We start from the raw sequence: 23,665 nt of genomic DNA on the forward strand, positions 1-23,665 counted from the left end.
ACAGAGGCTAGTCACAACACCAGTACTGATCATCCCATCAGGGGGTGAGGGTTACATTATTTACTGTGATGCGCCCTTGAAAGGACTTGGCTGTATATTGATACAGCATGGCAGGGTGGTGGCATATGCGTCTAGACAGTTGAAAGAATATGAGAAGAACTACCCTACCCATGATCTTGAATTGGCGGCAGTGGTACAAGTATTGAAAATTTGGAGGCATTACTTGTATGGCGAGCAGTGTGAGATTTTCTCTAGCCACAAAAGTTTAAAATACTTCTTCACTCAGAAGGAATTAAATATGAGACAGAGAAGGTGGTTAGTGTTAATTAAGGATTTTGATTGTACTATCAGTTACCACCCAGGGAAAGCAAATGTGGTAACTGATGCGTTGAGCAAGAAGTCTGGGGAATCAGTGTTGATAGTTATAGAGATCCAGTATCCGATCATGATGGATCTGGAGAGACTCGGCATAGAGTTGGTAGAGAGTGATCCTCCAGTGTGTGTCGCCAATTTAGTGGTACAACCTACTCTACAAGAAAGCATTAAAGCCGCTCAGAAGGAAGATCCAGAATTAGCAGAGGTGATAGATAGAGTACAGACTGGTCAGGGAGAGGAATTTTGCATTACAGATGACGGAGCTTTACGATTCCATTCCAGATTGTGTGTTTCTGCTAATGCTGACATTAGGAAGAATATTTTAGAGGAGGCTCACAGATCTTTGTATACATTTCATCCCGACAGAACGAAAATGTATAGGAATATGCGAGAGTTTTACTGGTGAAGCGGTATGAAGAAAGAGATTGCCGAGTATGTAGCGCAGTGTCTGACGTGCCAGCAGGTAAAAGCTAGGCACCAAAGGCTGGCGGGTCAGTTGCAGCCGCTATTTATCCCAAAGTGGAAGTGGGATCATATATCTATGGATTTTTTCTCAGGGCTGCCGTCGACATCGCATGGCCAGAATGAGATTTGGGTGATTGTGGATCGATTAACTAAGACCGCCTATTTCCTCCCTATCAAGATTAACTACTCCCTCAACCGCTTGACGAAAATTTACATTCAGGAGATAGTTCGTTCTCAAGGGGTGCTATATCTATTGTATCAGATAGAGACCCGTGTTTCACGTCACATTTCTAGAGAAACTTGTAGGAAGCTTTAGGGTCTCAGGTATCATTTAACACGACATTCCATCCTCAGTTAGACGGGCAAACTGAGAGGACGATACAAATATTGGAAGATATGCTTCGAGCGTGTGTATTAGATTTTGGGGGTAGTTGGATTCAATTCATGCCGCTGGTAGAGTTTGCGTATAATAATAGTTATGAGGCCAGCATTGGCATGACACCGTTTGAGGCTTTGTACGATAGGAGATACCGTTCTCCGTTATATTGGGATGAGATGGGTGAGCGACGAATTGTGGGACCAGAGTTTGTGCAGCAGGCGTACGATAAGGTTCGGCTCATCAGGGATAGAATCAGTGCAGCTCAGAGCCGACAGAAGAGTTATGTCGACAATCGCCGCAGGAAATTAGAATTTGATGTTGGTGATCATGTATTTTTGAAGATAGCTCCGTTAAAGGGGGTTATGAGGTTTGGAAGGAAGGGTAAACTTAGCCTTAGGTTCATTGGTCTGTTTGAGATTTTAGAGAAGGTGGGACTAGTTGCTTACAGGTTAGCTTTACCACCTATGCTATCCAGGATAGACGACGTATTCCACGTTTTTATGTTGAGGAAATACGTCCCAAACCCTTCTCATATTATCAATTATGGTGAATTAGAACTTAGTAATTCGCTAGTTTATGAGGAGGTACCAGTACAAATACTGGATAGAAGAGCACAAGAATTGCGTAATAAGAAGATTCCTCTGATAAAAGATCTATGGAGAAATCACGCGATAGAAGAGGTTTCTTGGGAGCTCGAAGAACAGATTAGACAGAAATACCCGCAGTTGTTCCTTGGGAGTCAGTAAGGATCAAGAAAATGTAAGTGATTGTATAATGTTTCTTTTGCAGGTACATGTAATAGTTTAGTTAGTAAGTGGTATTTTAGTTTTGGGGGAATTTTCTTTCGGTAAATGTAATCTCCCAAGACTCGGAATGTAACCACGGTATTCCTCCGCCATAAGTGAGGTTAAGTAATAAAATAGGTAGACCATTTTTCTTTTAAGGGATGATGAGTTATATAATAGTAAATTTCGAGGACGAAATTTTATAAGGAGGGGAGAAAGTAATGACTCAAAGAATAATGGTATTTAAAGAGAGAGGAAAAGGAAATTAAAAGGGGGTACAACAGGTCCTCATCGACGACGTGGCAGTGTAGGCTTGTCGACGTAGGTGTGCTTTGTCGACGAGAAGATACCAAGAGGATGTTTTGGGCGACTCTCAATTTCGTCGACGAAGGAGAGAATTCGTCGACGAATTTCCTCTTGACCTCGTCGACAAGGTGACGTGACTTTTCGACAAAGCCCATAGTATAAATAGTCTAAAACTCAGATGTTTACGTAGAAAAATCGACAGAAACACTCTCTTTCTTTTCTTTACGATTTCTTTCTCCTCTCTCTTCGATTTCGGCTACGAAGTTCGCCGGATCAACGATTAAAGGCCACCACGACGCTCCTGGAAAAGTTCTCTCCAAATCTACTAAAGTGGATCGTTGGTGGGACTGAGTTGAAATTCATCCTTGGTTTAAGGCAAGACTTTTTATGTGAAATTTGGTCTTTCCGCAGTTATAGGAAATATTATTCACGAAAAGATACTGAAGTTTAGTTTTGAGAGTTGTCATTTTCAGTGTGTTGAACGAGGAACCTTGCGGGTGCGGGACAGTACATTTTGCGGGATTTCTTCTCAGAAATCAGGTAAGGGAATAAATTAAAGCAGTTATTTTCTATGCAAATTATTATTATTTATCAGCAAATTAATTTTTAGGAAATCATGTATTATATTTGTATATTATGGAAAAAATGCATATTTGGGAAAATACTACTACTATGTTGAAATGTATATATATTAGTATGAAATGGCAGAAACTATGATTTTAGAATATAATGTATGGTTTTATATAGAATGTGTGGCATGAATATTATTTTATGTGGGAAGTATTATGATATGACAATTTTATGAATGAAGTATGTTTTCAGAAATTATGCAATAATGCAGTACATTATGGTTTTAAAATATATGATAAACGAATAATTTATTCAGAATGATATGAATGAAATATTCGGCGCAAGACCGTGATTGATATTTGGCGCAAGACCGTATTTATGAATGTTCGACGCAAGGCCGCATATATGAAAGAAACTGGCGCAAGGTCCTATGTATGTATGTTATTTTAGAAAATGCTATCTATAATAACCCCAAAAAGGGTTATGCAAGATTAGTGGAGTGATTAAAAAATAATAATAAAAAAAACAAAATTGAATTTATAAAAAAAAGAAAAAAAATAATAATTAATTTTTTTTATTAATAAAATATATTATTATTATTATTATTATTCACTCCTGAAGCTTCACAAAAGCTTCAAGAGTTATCTTCTTTAAAAAAAAACACATCTACGTAGAGATCCAGCCCTCCTGAGCTTCTCTCTCTCTCTCTCTCTCTCTCTCTCTCTCCTCTCATTCTCTCTTACTCTCTTCTCAGTTACATGGCAGATTTTCGCCTGATCGAAAATCGGAAGATACTGCTGGACTCCATTCTCTGTTGCCGTCATTTCTCCTAGAACGGATCGGTGGTAGGAGTGGCGTAGACGTATCTCCTAAGATAAGCTAATTTTTAATTTTTCTTTAATTTCTTGCAAATTATAAGCTTGATTGACGAACGGACACCACCACAAGAATCTAGGGATGATTCTCTACAAGTCTAGCGGAACATAATTCTCGTGGGATCGTCATGGGTAAAATCCCAAATTTAGGGTACGAGAGTTATTAAGAGGCTTATTTTTAATTAATTAGGATTAATTTAAAAATACTAAAATATTGAGCATCTAGAGTTGAAGTAGAATTTTTAAAATTTAGGACCCGGGTGAGCGCCGCGGGTGTAATTTTGGGACCCGCAGGCATAATTCATAAAATTAAGTGGAGGTGTTAAATATTAGTTTAAATGTTAATTTGAGACATATAAAGCCTAGGGAAGGTTAGATGAGTATTATTTTTAGAAAATGAATTAAATAATCTGGGAAAAATACAAATTGCAGGATTTGAGTTTTGGGCGCCAAGGGCGTAGGATTTGGGGTTCTAACGAGACTCTCAGTAAGTCAGGTAAGTGGAATAAATTATAGCCGTATTTTTAGAATTACAGTTGAAATTAATATATGAAAATGAGCATATTGTATTTTGCATGAAAATTATTATGATATAAATATCAGATAAATTATGTGGCATTTGAGTAATATTAATTTGTGATGCTTTAGAGTCTGAAATTAATATATTATGAATATTAGATGAAAACTGTGTGGCGCATGACATGTGTTGAAAAATGTGAAATATAATGATAGGTATTTTCTGAGAAAATATTGAAATGAGAATGATTGATGTGATTAGTGAAAAATAATGAAATGTGATATTTATATGTGAGTGGAAATTATTTGCATAAGAAATGAGTTTGTACAAATTATTGATATGACTATTTTGGGAAAATGTTAAAATACATGAAATATGATATATATTATTATGAGATGATGAAATGTGCGCAGAAAATGATGAGAATATTTATATTGAACTGAATTGTGATATACTTAAATATGATTGATAAAATGCCAATACCGCATAATGATTGCGGGTATGTGGTAGTGAACCCTGATGGATGATTATGATATTGAGCACAGTACCGTTGCTAGTGGTGTTAGTGCAACCACACAGACTCTTGGAGCATATGGCGTGATAGTCGTCTGAGCCATTTTGTAGGGTTGTGGGCCACCTGAGTCCGGATCAGGGCTATAGGTCAGCCAGTCGTACTACAGTCGCGATATGTGATATGATATTTTGATTTAACTGAGTCGGCCAACCTCGGTTAGATCCAGCCTTCGAGCCGCACAACCTTGACCATAAGGGGAAGCATGACGTGGAATGAAAGATCCTCAGGGTGGCCATGAGTTACAAACGCGATGTTGGTATTTGATACCAAGGATACTCATGAGCCAAAAAGTAAAATGAAAATAGAAAGTGAAAGAATACTAAAATTGGCTAAAATGAGAAATGAAAGAAAGAATGGGAATTGAGAAATAAAGAATGTTAATCATGAGAAATGAACCATCTGAGTTAATGACATAAATAATTGGCGAAGTGAAATTCTCTGCCTGAGGGCTTACTGAGTAAGTTGAGTACCCTGATAAGTATCAGATGTGGTCATACCCGGCTGCATAACGTGTTAGGGCAGAGGGAAGGTACCTGTATGGGCCGGTAATCTTCCCTATTCTCAAGAATTTCGCAGGTAAATATGTGTTGGAATGATTAATTTTGAGAAATGATTTTAAAGCTTATAAAAGCTTGTGTTATATATTTATATGACTATGAGAATATATTTTCCAGTGTATTTTCTCAGGTGAAATGTTATTTTGAAAAGTAAAGCATGTTATAACTGAACTCATATGGTCACACACTGTAAATAATTTATTCCTTCTTACTGAAATGTGTCTCACTCAAATTATCTAAATTTTTTTCAAGGAACAGGGATAGATCGGGTGATAAAGCTCTGTGATCATAGGGAGCTGGGACCCTGATATACAAGGTGAGTTTGGACTAAGGAGGTGTGATTCCCTAGGGTTATATTGTTTTTGGATATAAGATAGTATTGTGTATTTATGTATGTTGATACTATGGGTATTGTATTGTGGATGTTATAAATATACTGTCTTCTGCTATTAGGTTGTATAAATAAAATAACTCTTTACCCGATACCCAATGCGGGTTGGGTCATCTGAATGGTAATAGGGTTGTTGACGTGGTCGATTTATGGATGTGGTTGATGACGAGTGAATAATTAATTATTGTATTTTTTTATTATTTATGGAAAAAAATAGTACGAAATCCAGGGCGTCACACTATCAATCTATTTATGTTAGACAAGTATATTATCATGTATTATATGTTATTAGAACCCAGATGATAGTTCAGTTCAGTTACAGAAGCACGGTACTGTAGCTATACAGATTAGATTACTATGTTCAGACTTGTGCTAACCGCCCCACAAGGGGGTGGGAGATGGATAGTCGATACGACTTTCAATGTAAAGTTGTAGACGTCCACTAGGCAGTCCGGACCAAGGTGTGGCGGGCCCATCGTACTTACAGATGTTTTTGACTCGGCAGTAGTCGGCTAGCCATTGTCGAGTCCGACCTTCGGGCTGCACAACCCGTCATGTGGGATAATACATGATATCAGCTAGCTATACATCCTGGGTAAATTTTCAGTATTATTAGCTATACCAGACAGTTTATGAACAATATGATTTATCAGAAATATGAAAGTATATATTTATGCAGTTATTAAATGATTAATGTTTTCTGGTATGCAAAATGTACTGTATATCTATATCAGCATTAAATATTCATGTTGCCACACAACTGTATTTAGTTTATTTTCCCTTACTGAGAAGTGTCTCACCCCCGAACTTAAATAAATTTTCAGGAAACCCAGAAAGACCGGCGAATCGAGACTGCTGTTGAGATAGTGTGATAATACCCTACTTGGAGGGTAAGTTTTGATCTAAGAATGGTAGAATTGTGTTGTGGATTCCTAGATATGTGTATATGTATATTTTTATTTTTGGAGATTGTATATAAACACAATATTTTGGGAATGTAGTAGGCTCTCGTATTATGTACTTTTGTGGTTATAAGAATGTGAATCATATTTATTGCTACTTAGGTTTCCGCTGTGAGTGTTAGGTGTGTCTCCATTACCCACGGGTTCGGATTGACTTTATTATTAAATATGTTTTACCAGATGATAAGATAAGCAGGTCGTTACAAGTATTTTGAAATGAGATGCTGCTCCTTGAAGAGAAAAGATCTTGATTTCCATTATCAAAGAATGTCCAGGCGATATTATCTTCTTGGTGGTTTTAATGATGAAAATCTCAAATAAGTTTATATTAATTCTTTACCAAAAGATATCCAGCTAGAACTGCAAAGAAAGATTTCATCTCTCTCACAATCACTCAACGAAATCTTTATTGGAAAAATTCACGAGTTAGCCCTTTTTGCTCTTGAAAAACTATGTGATACACATAAGTTGTTCTCAAAGATGTTGAAATAGAATCATAAGTTTACAAAATAATGCAAAAAGCCTTATCTTCAGATCAAATGCAAAGAAAAAGATTGCATCTGCAATACCAAGAAGAAAAAACATTTCAAAGAAATCAGCTTTGATAAATCCAAAAGGGGTTTGAGGAAATCAAAGCAATTTAGGTTCTTCAAGAAAAAGTCAAAACATGGCTATAACAAATCTCCTCGATGTTTTATTTGCAAGAAGAAATGTCATTATGCAAAACAATGTCTCGAAAATAGAGCAAAATTTGCAAAATTGGCCAAACAATTGCAATCTGAAGATCTTAAGGCTGATATTGAATCTATCCTATCAGAACAAAAAGAAATGACTATGGAAACTGTCCTTGTCCTCACTGATTCAGAAGAATCTTATTCAGAAGAAATTTTTACTGTTCAAACTTTGCTCAATTTTGAACAAATAAGTCCTCAAAATCCAGCTTCTCACTAAAAAATATGGTAAACCTATATCTGCCATTGCATATATTGATACTGGTTCTCATAGGACCATGGTTGATCCTAAAGTCCTACCTTCTGATTGTTGGTCTCCCCATACTCAATTTTTCAGAGCTGCAAATGATCAGATTTTTACCACTTCTTTAATTTCCAAAAAGAAAATTAGGATTAAACTCCTTCCTAATTGCATCATTTGGACTCATGTTATTGGTAGCCCACTTCCTCAAAAAGATGTTCTTCTCAGATGGGATGTCTACTGTCTTTCAAAATCCTTAAGGATTCTTCTTCAGGAATCAAATTCAAAAGAGAATACAAACCCTTCACTTCGATAAACAAAATCTATTCTCTTTCTTATTCCTCTCCAGATTTTCGACCCATCCAAGAAAAGCTTTTGAGATTATGTGCTGAAAGACATGATCAGTTCATCCATGATCATCCTCTCTGGAAAAATCCAGACTTTTTGATTCATATTCCTTTTAAACTAAATGAAGATGTTAGTCCAACTAAGGCCACTCATCTAGGGATGACTCCTTCAGACCTTAAGCTCACCATAGAAGAATGCCAATCTTTACTTAAACAAGGATTGATTGAGCCAACTAGCTCATCTTGGGCTTGTCAAACTTTTTATGTTGAAAAAAGGTCAGAAAAGGTTAGAGGAAAGAAACAATTGGTTATTGATTATAAACCTCTTAACACTGTCATTAGGGATGATAAGTTCCCTATTCCAAAGGCCAGAACACAGTTTGTTCATCTTGCTGAAGCAACAATATTCTCCAAGTTTGATCTAAAAGGTGCTTCTTGGCAACTTGAGATCCATCCGGATGATAGATACAAAACTGCCTTCTGCATTCCGAATGAACAATTTCAATGGACTGTATTACCCTTTGACTTGAAGATTGCTCCATCACTGTTTCAAAAAGCAATAACCAGAATCTTTAACCCTATACTTCATAGTACTCTGATATGCATTAATGATATTTTATTATTCTTAAAGTCCCAAACTGATCATTATCATCTCCTTCAGCATTTCCAACAGCTGGCATCACAATATGGGATAATGCTTTTAGAAAAGAAAAGCATGATTGACCAATGTGAGATTGATTTTCTAGGAATGGAAATATCACAGGACACCATTCATTCAGGACCCCACCTTGCCAGAGAATTATTGCAATTTCTCGATGACGGTCTATGGGTAAAGCAGATCCAACAGTTTCTTGGCATAATCAACTATGTTAGAGATTTTATCCCATATGCTAGTCACTTTACCAGTACCCTGTCAAGGCTCTTGAAGAAAAAGCTGCCCCCATGGGGCCCTGACCAGACAAAGGCTGTCCAACATATCAAAAAAGCTGCAGATAATCCACCGCCCTTTACTATTCCGTCCATGGGATTTCTTATCCTCCAGACTGATGCCAATGACCATTACTGGGGAGCATTATTACTTGAAGAAAAAGAAAAAAGAACGTCCTATTGCGGATACGCCAGTGGGAAATTCAAGGATTCACAGAAGCATTATCACACAGTCTTCAAAGAAATTCTTGCGGTAAAAAATGGGATTTAGAAATTTGAATTTTATGTCAGAACTAAACATTTCACCATTGAAATGGACAATTCATCTTTTCCCGACATGCTTGAATTCAAAAATAAGATTCTTCCTGATCCACAAATTCTCAGGTTAAGATATGATTTCTCTGTGAAACATATAAAAGGCGTCCACAATGTTCTATCTGACATGCTCTCTCGCCCTCGCAAAACTTCTTTCCTAATATCAAGCCATCGAGCCATCCCTTTGATCTTCATGACCTCCTCCTCTACCTCAGAAATCCTTCATCTAAGTGCTTCTAATCATATGTTTTTCCCTCCTGAAATCCCTTCACAGAATCTAAACTCAGCCCAGTTAAAAATTCTTGCCATTACCCATTTCAGATCTTATGCTAACAGGATAAGCCACCACCTCACCTTTCCATCTTATCCTTCCCTCAATCCATACATCATCAAGCCTTCATCTTTTGATACTAACAATATATGGTATATGTGGTATGTTTCTATTTTACAGGTCCATGTTGTATTCATACCTCTACGGGAAACCTATGCTCATCTCCATGATCCAGCTAATCAAGGCTCTCTGCTATGGACTTTTTTTCAATGGTTCGACCCACTTCTCACTTAGAGAAAAAAGTTGACAAATCTCATGGGAAATCACAACTTTTAGAAGCTTGAACCACATATCGCATCCACTGTTCATAGTGTCTTCATCGTACACATACCGTATTTCTACAACTCAGCAAGGAATCTCCTTTGGTCACAGAACAGTGCATATGAATGAGATACTCTACATGATTTTCCCAACTCATGGCCAAATTACAAGCTCCCACTCTTCAATTTCCTCTATGAAATGAATGATTTTAAGTTCTGTCCTGAGATCCTCCATGCCATTCCAGACATATTACCAGCTCCTAAGCAACCACCTTACCCTTTGCCAGATTCTCAGGATCCAATGGAAACAGATGATGACCCCTTCATCACACCCACATATCATCATCCCATACATGGAGAAATAACCGATGAGGATTACATCAACCTCAATCTATCTCCATCCCATCACATGTAACTTGTAGCTACTTTGTGAAAAGTTGTGTGCCTCTAAGTCAAAAGTTGTTGGCTGATTGTAAGTTGTGTTAAAAGTGTGTGCCCCTAAGTCAAAGTTGAATGTATTTTACACCGAAAGGTGGTGGGAAAAATTTGATCTCCTTGGTATGATAATCTTCAAAACACCCATATATATTGCAACCTAACCTAGTCACTAAATCTCAATTCAGTAGGCCAACTATTTTTGAATCATCGAATTAAACGACAAAATTCATTTTCTTTTTCATCCAAAACTTGAATCATCTTTCATGCATAGTCACGCAAACTATAAAATTTTATTACAACATATGTAAAAATTAAAAAATAAATATTAATGATATGTCAAATAAACATAATAATGAGGTGTTATACCATGTGCTTTTATATACATTTTTGTTTTTCACAGGTCTTACTATTTCTTGAAGGTCGGTCTAAATGACAGGAAACTCAAGTAGTGTTCTAATGACTGTGTTGTTGTACATGGGGGAGGGGGAAGGAATTATTATTGGAGTAGAAGGTGTTAGTTATAGTACTAAGCCTATTTGAGCAATTCAAATTGACAATAGGGGTAAATTAAACAAATTGTATGTGAAGATATACAAATACTTGCATATTGATCAAAACCAATATGCATTGCAGGTGATCGCAAGATACCCTATATGTGGTTCAATTATACAATATTCTATGAGATTGTTCCTGTAACAAATGACTATGGTCTGTGCATTGTGTTGGATGCACACAACTCATGCGTGACACATATAACTGTACAGTTATATGTGGAGACCATTCCTCAAATAGGTGTTGCTGCGGATAGGTAGACAGAGATGCCTACCGAACATGTGGCTAAAGTGGAAGAACACACCCAACAAACACGTCATTATGAAATGACTAAGTCTGGCTGTATTAAACCATACACGAGTGTGGAGTTTGGTGGATGTCTTCAATGGATTTGATTGAAGGCCTGGGATCATCATTCGAGCTGCCGACGTATGAATCCCTATTTATTACACCAATGAACAGGGAGGTCGCGCAGAAGATCCTGCTGAAGGTCTGGGATCGTTGTTAGCCATTGCACACGTTGCGTTAAATGAGGATATGAATATTACAAATGATATTTATTAAGAAGATGAAGAAATGTACGAACAGGAAACCGTTGAAGGGTTAAATGAGTTCACCGATGATGTGAACCAACCCCCATGTGAAACGAATGATGTCATCTACAATGCTTAGTTTATGGATGAACCTCCAATGTACGCTCAAATCGATATTGATGCTGCAGATTTGTCATGTGAAGAGGAGCTTCCTATACAAGTAACTTGTTGGGATGAGTCGTTCAAGCTCGGTAAGGGGAAGCTCTTCAGGTTGAAGGATTAGTTGATAGTTGCAATGTGGATTTATCATGCTCGAACCCACCATGACTTCGACGTTGTACAGTCTAATCCAATATTATGGGTTGCTAAGTATAAGGAGTTTGATTGTAGATTGAGGTTGCGTGCAATGTTTAATGTTTCGCAAGAAACCCAATTTATTTGAAATCACTCAATATGTGGTTCGCACACGTGTTTGAATGAACTGGTATTGTAGGACCATAACCAAATCACATCGTCCCTATTCATGAAATATAACCATTTAATTTCTTTTCATAGGACTTTTATACCATTTATGAAGTCGTTTATATCCTATTTTAAGTATTAGTTTTTGCACCCTTTATATGTATGTCTAAATTATTATTAGTATCCTCTTAGTTTTATGAATTAGGACAAAAAACCTACTTGAGATACTATCTTAAATATTTGATTTTCATGATATTTATAATCTCTTCTTAGGCTTGATGATAAATTAATAAAGCAACATAAATATCTTAAAAATCAAACGCATAAGAAAGTTTATAAAATTTTTTAAATCCTCAAGAAAAATTTAAAACTTGTGAGTTTTTAAACTTTAAAATTTAAAGTTTTAAAGTGGGAAGAACTTTCACTTGCAAGTTCTCCCTCACCAATAGAAATTTGGCTTGCCCATAAGTTGGCTAGGAACACATTGATTGGATTGGTGACAAATAAAAAAAAGGTAACCCTTGGGGTCTTTCCAAAAATAAAAGGGATATAACCCCAAAATTTTTTAATGAAAAATATGAAGAGGTACAACCCCTCAGTGCAAGTAATAAGGAGAGAAATGAAGGGACAACCTCCACATAATATCAATGATCTCTTATTGTGGGGATATTTATTGTGAAGTCCTCTAGGGGTCAATGGAGATAGCCTAACTTCTTTTTTTTTTTTGGTTGAAACTCAAATTTTGATATTAACATAATGATGTGTTAAGTAAGATGAGCATGCTTACCACATAGCAATCATTGTGATTAGGTTGGAAAAAAAAAACCGACCATCACACTCACCATTTTTTATCAAGAGTGAAATTGGTGGAGAGAGAGAGAGACTAGTCATATTAATCACCTTTATACCATGAAGAAACTCTTCGTGTATTGTGTGGAAGTGGGAGAGAGCTCGAAGTCATGATTTCCTCGTAACTCTCAGTTACATTCTTCATTTTTTTAATTTTTTTTTATATTTTCATAATAAATGTATATGCTCATTAAATGTTTGTTTAAAAGCTTAACTAAGAAGTTGCATGAGAGGCAAAGGGCCGATATGCTACCTATTTAGAGTAAGGGATCTAGTGTAATGGTCTTGGGTTCAACTCTGATGAGATATTGTTTGCTTTAACCTATTGGTTTCTTGAATTTTGTCCTATAAAGGTGTCTCATATAATTGGAGTTCAAATCATCCTTATAAGCCCAAGATCTCTCTAGTACACATCTGATGTGTGATCATGACAGACTCTCCTGTCCGATTTCTAACATCCTCGTCAAAGTGATATCCCTAGTACACATCTAATGTGAGATCTATTGGTTTCACGGATTTGTACTATAAAGGTATCTCATATAATTGGAGTTCAAATCATCCTTATAAGCTCAAGATCTCCCTAGTACACATCCGATGTGTGATCGTGGTAAACTCTCCTGTCCAATTTCTGACATCCTCGTTAGAGTGATATCCCTAGTACACATCTAATGTGAGATCGTAATGGACTCCCTTGTCCAATTTCTAACATCCTCGTTAGAGTGACTTACACTTCTGTGTATGATCTACTTATATGATAGTACCCTGAGGGTGGATCCACTCACATGATAGTGCTCTCAAGGTGGTTCGGATACCAAATATAATAGTTTTGGGTCCAACTCTGGTGAGGTATTGCCCGTTTTGGCCGACTGACCTCACAAATTTATCGTATAAAATGCACCTCACATAGCTGGAGTTCAAACCATCCTTCTAAATCCAAGATCTTCCTAATACACGTCCGATGTGAGACTGTTATAGCCTCTCCCTTTGATTTTTGACGTCCTCGTTAGAGTAATTTCATTAGTATACATTCGATGTGAGATCGTGATACCGAGCATAACATTGTGCTTGCAAGATGCTTGATGAAAGTTCTCTAGTAGAACATTAGTTCATGCATATTGGCATGCATAAATAACCTATCCACTTAATGATTTTGAGTGGCTATTTGGCAAAATGACCAAATGAAAAAGGCCAAATAGACCTATTTAGTAAATAACATTGAAGAACAAACCATATTTCGATGTGGTAACCTACGCAAATAGAAGGCCACCTCTTGAGGTGGTAATCTTGGCAAATAGATTTAAAGAGCAAGCCACCCTCTAAGGTAGTAACCATAGAAAGTGCCTAAGAAATAAGGTCACCTAAAAAAGAGAGAAGTGAAGAAAGAGGGAGAATGGGCAGAATGAGTAACCTTTGGGTCTTCCCAAAAATAAAGGAAATATAACCCTCAAAAACATTAATGAGATATATAAAGGGACATAATCACCGATAATGTTAAATTCAATGGGCTATTTAGCCTACATGATAAGACATTTGGTTACAATTATGAATATAACTACAATTAAGGATGACACTAGAGGCCTAAGTCCCCCCCCCCCCCCCCTTATTGTAGTTGATTGCCAATGATATACTCCATAGAAATCAATGATTGATTTTTAGTGCCAATAATTATTAATAAGAATGCAACCATATTGAAGTAACCTTTTCTCCAATTTATCTTATCAATGAATGATTCTATGGGCAAAAAAATAAAGAAAGAAAAGAAATTGTTCTACAATGAAAAACTAAATTGAAGGTATGAAAGTGAGCAACTTCTTTATATGAATAAGTCATACGTTTAATATGTTCAACCTTTAGATTAACTTTTCTATGCTCATAGAAAGCATTTAAGTTTTCTTGCCAACTTAAATTCAATTTGTTGCCTTTGTTAGTATTTTTTAATAATAGTTTTTAATTATAAAAAAAAACAATATTTTACCTTGCCTAAAATGAAAGGCATGAAACTTGTCACCAAATAAAATTCTTACTTATTGGCCCGAAGTAATATAAGTGTCCCTCCATATTTTGATTATTGAAAAAATAGGAGCATACATTTGTGATTATGAATTGCATTGCATGCATGTAATCACAATAACCCTTGTTCACCCAAATTGTTTTAGCTTACCACATTTTAATAAATTTTGCTTCTCAAACTTTAGGAGTATATTTTACTTCATCTCTTTTTTTTTTTTTTTCCTTGTTAACAAAATTACTTTTAAAAATATATATATATATATATATATTTAATATTAGCTTAAGAAATGAAAATTTTCTAAAATTTATTACATATGTACGCTTTGGTGATTCCTATTTTATAAACAAGCATAAACAAGTACCTATACATGAATTAAACACATCTTTTATGCGCAATAAGAATTTAAAACCCATTTTTTTTATTCTTTAACATATTCAATGATCTAAAAATACTTCTATTTTTTAAGAACATTGTGTAAGCGTTCATGAGTTTGATATCACTTATATGTTACAAATGACTTTATTTGATGCTAGTCAATACCTAAATTGATGGCGTGCAATTGAATATATCAAATTATTGAATAAAACTATTTCTCACTTTGCAACAATTTTTATTGGTAAAAGACAAGCACTATTATGAGTAGTATAAACATTTTGTGTTATGCTAAGTTAAAAAAGTTTGTATGTGTACAATTAATATTGAATACAATAATGAAGCAAAAAATATATATATTTAAAAAAATTAGAGTTAGCAAGGGAGAAAAAAGGTTCATTAGAGTATTACAATGTGTTATTAGAGTACTCAAACATTAATAGTGTTCTTACTCATTGCTTGACCCCTTTGTCCCTAATTTTATTGTATTTGATTGCGTCCTATAGGAATATAGACTTTTTGAAGGTCTCGGTTCAAATTAATCATGTTAAGAAGGATAAATTTACAAGTAATCTTTGGCATGGTAGAAGTTTTCTTTGTTGTCCTTTTACTATCGTGTTCCAACTAGAGAAAAAGACGCTTTCACACCTTCTTAACCCGAAAAAGCCCTTTCATGGTAGAAGTTTTATTTCCTATTCCTACCAATGTAGTCCTTCATTGCTTATCTATGTTTGTCCTGTCTATGTGCAGAAAACAAGACGTATATTACATTCGATTTGCTAACGACCTTTTTTTTATAGATATCGGGATATGTGGGTGAAAGATAAATTGTCTCTTGTTGTGCAACTATGTCTAGAGCCCAAAAAATTGTGTTTGACCCCACTCTTAATAGTTTACTCATTCAAATGCTACATATTTTCAATATCTAGTTTGGTGTTTCTTCATTTATAAATCACTAATTGTTTACATTTTGCTTAATATGGCATATATTTACCAATTTCATGACCTTGGAAGATGAGAATAATTGTGGGACAGGAGAAATTGTAGTAGAGATAATTTTAGTGATAATTTTTTTCTCATGGTCTGTATTCCAAATATTAGATTTATGCTTTTTCTGTTAAAAAAATAAGGGAAATTAAGACATAGATGAACTTGGGTATTTTGTCTTTGTTACTTTAAACATTTTTTTTTTTTTGATTGAATGACCCATGTTTTTAATTACTTTAAGATTATGTTCGTGAGAAAATTACCTTCTAAGGGATGGTTTTGAGCTACTCATAAAGAATATTTTTCGAAAAGTACTTGTAAAAAAAATACTAAGATTACTTATTATAAATACTTCTTGAAATAAATACTTTTTTATAAAAAAAAAAATACTTATTTTCCTATAACAAATAGTTTGAAAAAGATTTTTTGAAATAAGTATCTATTTAATGTTGAAATGTTTTCTAAATATATGATTTTATGGGGTTTTCAAAGTTTTCTTTTGATGAATTTTCTAAACTATTTAATGTTATGTGGGTTTATCCCACATTGGAAAAAGTGGAAAAAGAAATGTCATTAATAAATGACAAGGTAGAATAATCTCTTAAAATTGATTAAGAGATAGTACTAGTGTGTACTCTAATGCACCCTAGGACGGTGCGAAACACCATCCGCATGCGCGTGTGTGGAGTGGGTTGTAGGGCGCTAGTGGGGGATTTAGTTGGCGCACAAGCACTTAACACTTAGTCGACCAGGTGCGACTTGGTTGATGGTACCATTGACTGAACATGAAATCCCGAGAGTCTCGACCAAGGGCTCGATCAGGGCAAATCTGCTTCGCGATTTGAACAGATGCAACCTTTCGGAAAAAAGGCATAATTCTATCTATAAATAGGCAGAATTAACTCCACGAAATACACAAAAAATTCATTATTCTCTTATTCTTTTTCTTACATAAACTTTCCACAAATTATATCTTTTTAAAATTTGGATTCTATTATCCACAGAAATAGAATTCCGGAAAATTTATTCAGATTATTCTAAGGGTGTTAGTGATCAGTTTTCGTCTATGTATAACGCAAACTGATATCAGATTATATTCTAAACTTCATTGTATCCTGAAAACGTATATACTGACTTAATACACACCAATCTAGTGGGAGCAAATAACGTTTTAAGGAAAACAATATTGTAACGTACCTTGAAGCATTTTTAGTACTACAACATTCTCTACTTCTATTCCTACAATCTTAAAATGTTATTACGCGAAATGACAGGTTTTTCAACCTTGAGGGAATTTGCTGTGGATTTTGTCAAACTTGAATGATTCGATGGAAGCAATTTCAGGCGCTGGGAGAAAAAGATGCACTTTCTTCTTGCGGGTCTCAAAGTGGTGTATATTCTGACCACCCCTAAACCTGCTGTGAACGAGAATGAGACTTTGACTGAAGGACGTGCAAGACTAAAATGGGAACAAGATGATTATATATGCAAAGGCCACATTTGCAAAATCTGTTTGATCTATATTAGAATATGGCTACTACAAAGGAGTTGTGGGATGCACTTGAGGCTAGATATTTCACTAATGATGTGACTAGTATGAAATTTTTGACTGGTAAAATTTTCAATTATACCATGGTTGATAATAGGTCTATTGTAGAGTAGTTTTATGAAATTATGCATATCCTTAATTAATTAAAGCAGCATAATATGAAAATGGATGAGTGCATTTCTATTTCATCTATTATTGATAAGTTACCTCTATCCTGGAAAGATGTTAGAAAATCTTTGAAGCACAGGAAGGATGATGTCTCTTGAACAATTGGGCCAACATTTCCAAGTTGAGGAAGTATTCAGGCAGAATCAAAAAGGTGTAGAAGAGCATACTTCCAAAGTGCATATGATGGAAGGAGGCAATTCTAAACAACCCGAACATCCCAAAAAAGGGAATTTGAAGAGGAAGTACAATCCTATCAAGAATCAAAATAAGAAAAAGAAAAGTTCATGCTTCCATTGTGGAAAACCTGGATACTAAAAAAGTGAATGTCATCTTCTCAAGAAAAAGCAAGATGAAACAAACTCTAACAAGTTTGTGGCAATGATTTCTGAAATCAATGCTGTTGAAGATGACTTGGCATGGTGGATTGACTCAGGTGCAACAAAACATGTTTGCAACGACAAGAGTTCATTCTCATAGTATGAATCAATAGAAGATGACAATGTTCTTTATATGGGAAATTCGTCCACTGCTATAGTTAAAGGCAAAGGAGATGTCACTTTTAAATTTACTTCTAGAAAAAGTTTAATTCTCACTGATTTATACCATGTACCAGAAATTAGGAAGAATCTAGTTTCTGGAAGCCTACTTAATAAGTTTGGCTTTAAGTTAGTGTTTGTATCTGACAAATTTGTACTCTCCAATGGTGGAGTCTTTGTGGGAAAATGCTATATGTATGAGGGTGTGTTTAAGCTTAATATTAATAAAGTGAATGTTTCTGTTTATATTGTTGATTCACTTTCTTTATGGCATAATCGTGCAAAGTTAGTTGATATACTAGTAATCCTAGTGATATTCATTGGCATGCTATATAGAGTGTTAAAGTATTTGAAAAATACTATGAATTATGGCATGCATTATGAAGGATATCCTACAGTTTTAGAAGAATTCATAGATGCCAGTTGGATCACTGATCGTAATGATCATACATCAACTGGTGGGTGGATATTCATCCTTGGTAGAGGAGCAATCTTCTGGGGTTCAAAGAAGCAAAGCCTTATAACAGATTGCACTATGGCATCAGAATTTGTCGTTTTAGCATCTTGAAGCAAAGAGGCAGAATGGCTCAGGAATTCGCTATTAGAAATTCCAGTTCGGCCAAAACCTATGCAACCTATATCTTTACATTGTGACGGTGAAACAACTTTGTCACGGGCATATAGTAATATATATAATGGTAAGTCCAGACATATTGGCCTAAGAAATAGTTATGTGAGGCAGTTAATTACTGATGGTGTAATTACTATAGATTTCGTGAGATCAAGCCAAAATTTGGCTAACCAATTAACAAAAGGTCTTGCAAGAGACATGGTCTGGAAAACATCAAAGGGTATGAGACTTAAATTCATAACCCATAGTCACCAATGATGGAAACTCGACTCAACACTTGAAACTTTCAAACTCTTGAGTTCAATGAACAAAGTACATCATATGCAGTAACTGAAAGCACTAAATGTATGTGTCACATAATCCATCCAAAGGAAAATAGTGTTTTGTACCTATAATGTGAAAAGGTGAAGGTTGAGCTTAGGCCCTTAATATGTTCATAACAGTTTCTATGAGGTACTTTAATTACAGGAATACCTTTGATAAACCTACCTATATGAGTGTTGGAAGTGATGTCGCTTCCTATGAGAAATGGATTTATCTCTAGAGCACTCATCAAATTGGGATATAGACACAAGGCCAGTCCACGTGTCGGCTTTTAGTAACACCCAAAAATCTAATAATTTTTGTGATATGTATCAAAAGAGGATTGCTAGTTCAAAGTTTGTCTACTATGTAATCCTGATTAACTTTGATATATATTCACTAAGTGAAGGTTCAAGTTCTAAAAACACATTAATTAAGCATAAATTATCTCTTATCTGAATAAATTGTTTTTCATCTATATTTTGAAAATAGTAGGGGAATGTTGAAATATTTTTTAAATATATGATTTTATGGGTTTTTCAAAGTCTTCTTTTGATGAATTTTTTAAAGCATTTAATGATATGTGGGTTTATCCCACATTGGAAGAAGTGAAAAAGGAAAGGTCATTAATAAATGTCAAGGTGGAATAATCTCTTAAATTTGATTAAGAGATAGTGCTAGTGTGTACTCTAGTACACTCTTGGACAGTGTGAAGCACCGTCCGCACAAGCACTCACACGTGCGCGCACGTGTGGCGTCGGCTTTAGGGCGCTAGTGGTGCATTTAGTTGGCACACAAGCACTTAGCACTTCATTAGAGTTGATCATGATCAGATGGTTAAAAATTAATCTTATATTTTTTAAGATTAAGTGGTGTGACCAGGTGTGACTTGATCAATGGTACCATCGATTGAACATGAAATTCCAAGAGTCTCAACTAGGGCGCGACTTGGCTCGACCAGGTCAACGTCGGGTGTGACCAGGTCGAATCTACTTCGCGATTTGAACATGTGCAACCTTTCGAAAAAGGCATAATTCTGTATATAAATAGACAAACTTAACTTCACGAAATACACAAAAAATTCATTATTCTCTCATTCTCTTTCTTATATAAACCTTCCACAAATTATATCTTTTTAATAAAATTCTAGAAAATTTTTTCAGATTATTCTAAGGGTGTTAGCGATTAGTTTTCATTTGTATATAACGCAAACTAATATCAAATTATATTCTGGGTTTCATTGTATCTTGGAAACGTATTTACTGACTCAATACACACCAATCAGGTAGGGGCAAATAATGTTTTAAGGAAAACGACATTTTAATGTGTCTTGAAGCATTTTCAGTACTGTATCATTCTCTACTTCTATTCCAACATTTAATTGCAAACCAAACACTGCTTATTTTGATACAAGTATTTTTTTTTTTCAGTTTTTTAAAATACTTATTTTTTAAGACGTTTCAAACAAGGGCTGCTGCACTATTATCACATGAGAAAAACATTTGCATACTATCATACAATGTTACCTATTTGACAAATGAATCATGCCCCAGTTCAATGCTTTGCCTGGATTTCAAGGGACCAATGAATTGACACACCAAATCAAATCATAGTGATTTCATTTGGTCTGAATTTTAAAATCATGATTTAATCAGACTTGAGCTTAAGAAACATCTCAAACCAGAAGCCTTAATTCAGCTCATTGAACCAATACAATATGATTAGAAACGGGAGCAAAAAGAGAATGGAACAATGAGAGTCGCCTACACTACAAAACTGAAATTGATTAAGATATCGAACTCCATTTTGTGATTTGAGCAGGATTTTATTAATATTAAGCAAAAGAGGACTAATCGGCATTCCCTATGACCTCTATAATTTAAACTTTAGCAAGCATTTCACGACTAGCAGCAGTTCTCCAAGGAAATTCTCATGAAAATAAGGACCGATTCCTATTACGTTCCAATCGAGCTTCCCTCTGTGGAATAAAAAGAAATTAAAAAGAAAAGAAAACACCACACTGATACAATTGATTAGAGTTTTCTACTAATTCAATAGAAATATAAAATGCATTCAAGAAGTTAATATCCTACATTAGTTTGTTTGCTTATTTGGTGCTATTCTGATACTTCTTCAAGAAAAACTAACACAATTTAAAAAAAAAATATAGTACATATTACAATATTGCAGTTTCAAAAAAGAGCCCTAATTCAACTATTTTATTTAATATTATTTCTAAATAGCAGAGAATTAAAAAGAATAAAATGCATGCATAAGTGTCTTAGAGCTTTCATAGAACACTTGTGCAACTTGGGGATCGAAAATCTACTCCTTAAAATCATTAGAACATCTAAAAACCACCAAAAAAACACCTAGGGGGAATGGGAACACCAAGTCGTAAGGCATACCATAATAGCAAAAAAACGATAGTAATCAGCCACTCAAACATATAGTCCCACACCCAGAAAAGCAGCATGGCAATCAGATTATATCCCACCCAATACCAGCATCCTGGTTCAACTTTTTGTCATCCAGATTTATCATACAGATTCATCACACTTCAATGTAACAAAATAAATACATGAACCACAAATAAGAGGGATGAGCAAAAGGATTAAATACCTCTTTTTTCTTGCATTCTTTGTAAGTGTCGAAGTGTTCTTGACATTTACTCTTGTCTTCTCTGAACACTTCTAGGCCTGCCAAGTGTACCTTAGAATTATTACTTGACCAAGGAGATAATGGAAAGAAATTTTTAGGAAGAGGTAACTAAAAGCAAACCTTCAAAAGCAAGGCAAGTAGCAGATTCTAGATACTCCAAATTGCACAATGAATTAGGTAAAACAAAATAATCGAAAGAAAAATAAATTGTAGGAGTATTGTTTGATTATATCTATGGTCATAAAATTTTCTACTATTCTGACGTTGTCCAAGTGATGTCGTTCCTCTGTATTGGTATTTTGGTATGATATTTGCCACATCAAACTCGTGTGTGCATTGACTAAAATCAACCAAATTGTGGTGACAGATTTGCAATGTATATTTGTGAAAGAGGGTTCTTGAAATGACCAATGTGGGTGTGGGGGAAATTGTTTCAATAGGCTAACAGAAAAGAGACATGCAAGATTTAAATTTCAATATCAACAAAATTTCCAGGCTTCAAAAGCACAAAAATATTGATGTTGACTTCATATTTTTTATTTCAATTTTCTTTCTAAAAATTATGGACATTTGTCGTAAAGTATGAAACGTTTTTAAGAAGCATTAGAAATTGTCACCAGAAGAGGAAATCAAGCAACCTGGAAGCCTCTTACACACAACCGACCACCTAAGACATCAAGAATGTGGGGAATTGAATGAACTCACCATTGGTGGCAAGACTCCAAACACTTTGCTACCTACATGACAAAACTGATGCAAATGTCCACTTTTCCTAAGGCAAGGTGCTCATTGTCCTCTAAGACCACCGAAATACTTTGCATCATTCTGGTACAGCTCATGAGTACGTACTTTAATCACTTATCACTTATAAGTACATGTACCGAGTAAGTCTAATTTGATTTGTTAACAGGAAAAGTGTATAGCTAAGTACCAATTAGAAACCTCTTAAATAAGAGGTTTTCTGAGAAGTAGCGCAGATATGCCTACAGCAACATATAAGGGGCCAAACAATATACTTATAGTATGCTCATGATCTTAAATTTCAATGAAATTATTGAAATGTCCATCAAGTTTTCTGCACACCATGACCCTCAAAATTGAAATGGCAATAAACGTTCGTCTGTTTGAAATATCTATGAAACACTCAAAACTTAACAAAATTGTGAAATTTCAGCAAAATTATAACTATAGAATGAATTTTCCTTGAAATTCAAACCTGAGATTCAAAATTCAAATTGAAATTTCTCTCTTCATTTATCTTCTTTTCTTATTGGAACTTGAGATTATTGCAAGAAGAATATGAATAGCATTCAAATTTTACAACATATATGAAAAATTTAAGCTTAAATATTAGCTACAACATTTTATTTTACCATTTACGTCTAGACTATCTGCATTTAAATAATAAATAATATTTATATGATTTATGAATTTTTATTTATATTAATTGAGAATGTTTAATATCATATTATATTATAGTTATTGCACATTATACACCACATACCTGTCCTTGATGTATTTTATATATAATATTTTAGTTTTAAATCTTGCATTATTATGTCCATTAATAGTTTCTAAAGTTTCATAAAAGAATTTCATGCTTTATTGCATATTTATATCATTTTTCAACTTCAAAATTGAAACTAATATCAACATAAAAATTTCCATACTTTAGTAGCATTGAAAATTTAGTCAAAATCAAAAT

At 34.7% G+C, this 23,665-nt stretch overlaps 1 protein-coding gene across 3 annotated transcripts in view; it reads right to left on the minus strand.

Annotated features, from left to right (window-relative positions):
- Positions 1 to 6,027: 6,027 nt before the first annotated feature.
- Positions 6,028 to 23,665, minus strand: part of LOC131165711 (cytochrome c oxidase-assembly factor COX23, mitochondrial) — a 39,312-nt gene continuing 21,674 nt past the window's right edge. The window contains exons 2-3 of one of the 3 annotated variants that reach the window (XM_058123720.1): positions 21,922 to 21,998; positions 6,028 to 6,385 (exon numbers count right to left, since the gene is read on the minus strand). In XM_058123720.1, coding sequence (XP_057979703.1) covers positions 6,377 to 6,385; positions 21,922 to 21,998 — 86 coding nt within the window. In that variant the 3' untranslated portion in view covers positions 6,028 to 6,376. Of the gene's footprint in view, positions 6,386 to 20,888; positions 21,999 to 23,665 lie in introns of those variants that run through there. The other 2 variants (XM_058123719.1, XM_058123718.1) reach the window with 2 other exon arrangements.

The sequence above is a fragment of the Malania oleifera genome, chromosome 10 (genome assembly GCF_029873635.1).
Source record: "Malania oleifera isolate guangnan ecotype guangnan chromosome 10, ASM2987363v1, whole genome shotgun sequence".
NCBI lineage: Eukaryota > Viridiplantae > Streptophyta > Magnoliopsida > Santalales > Ximeniaceae > Malania > Malania oleifera.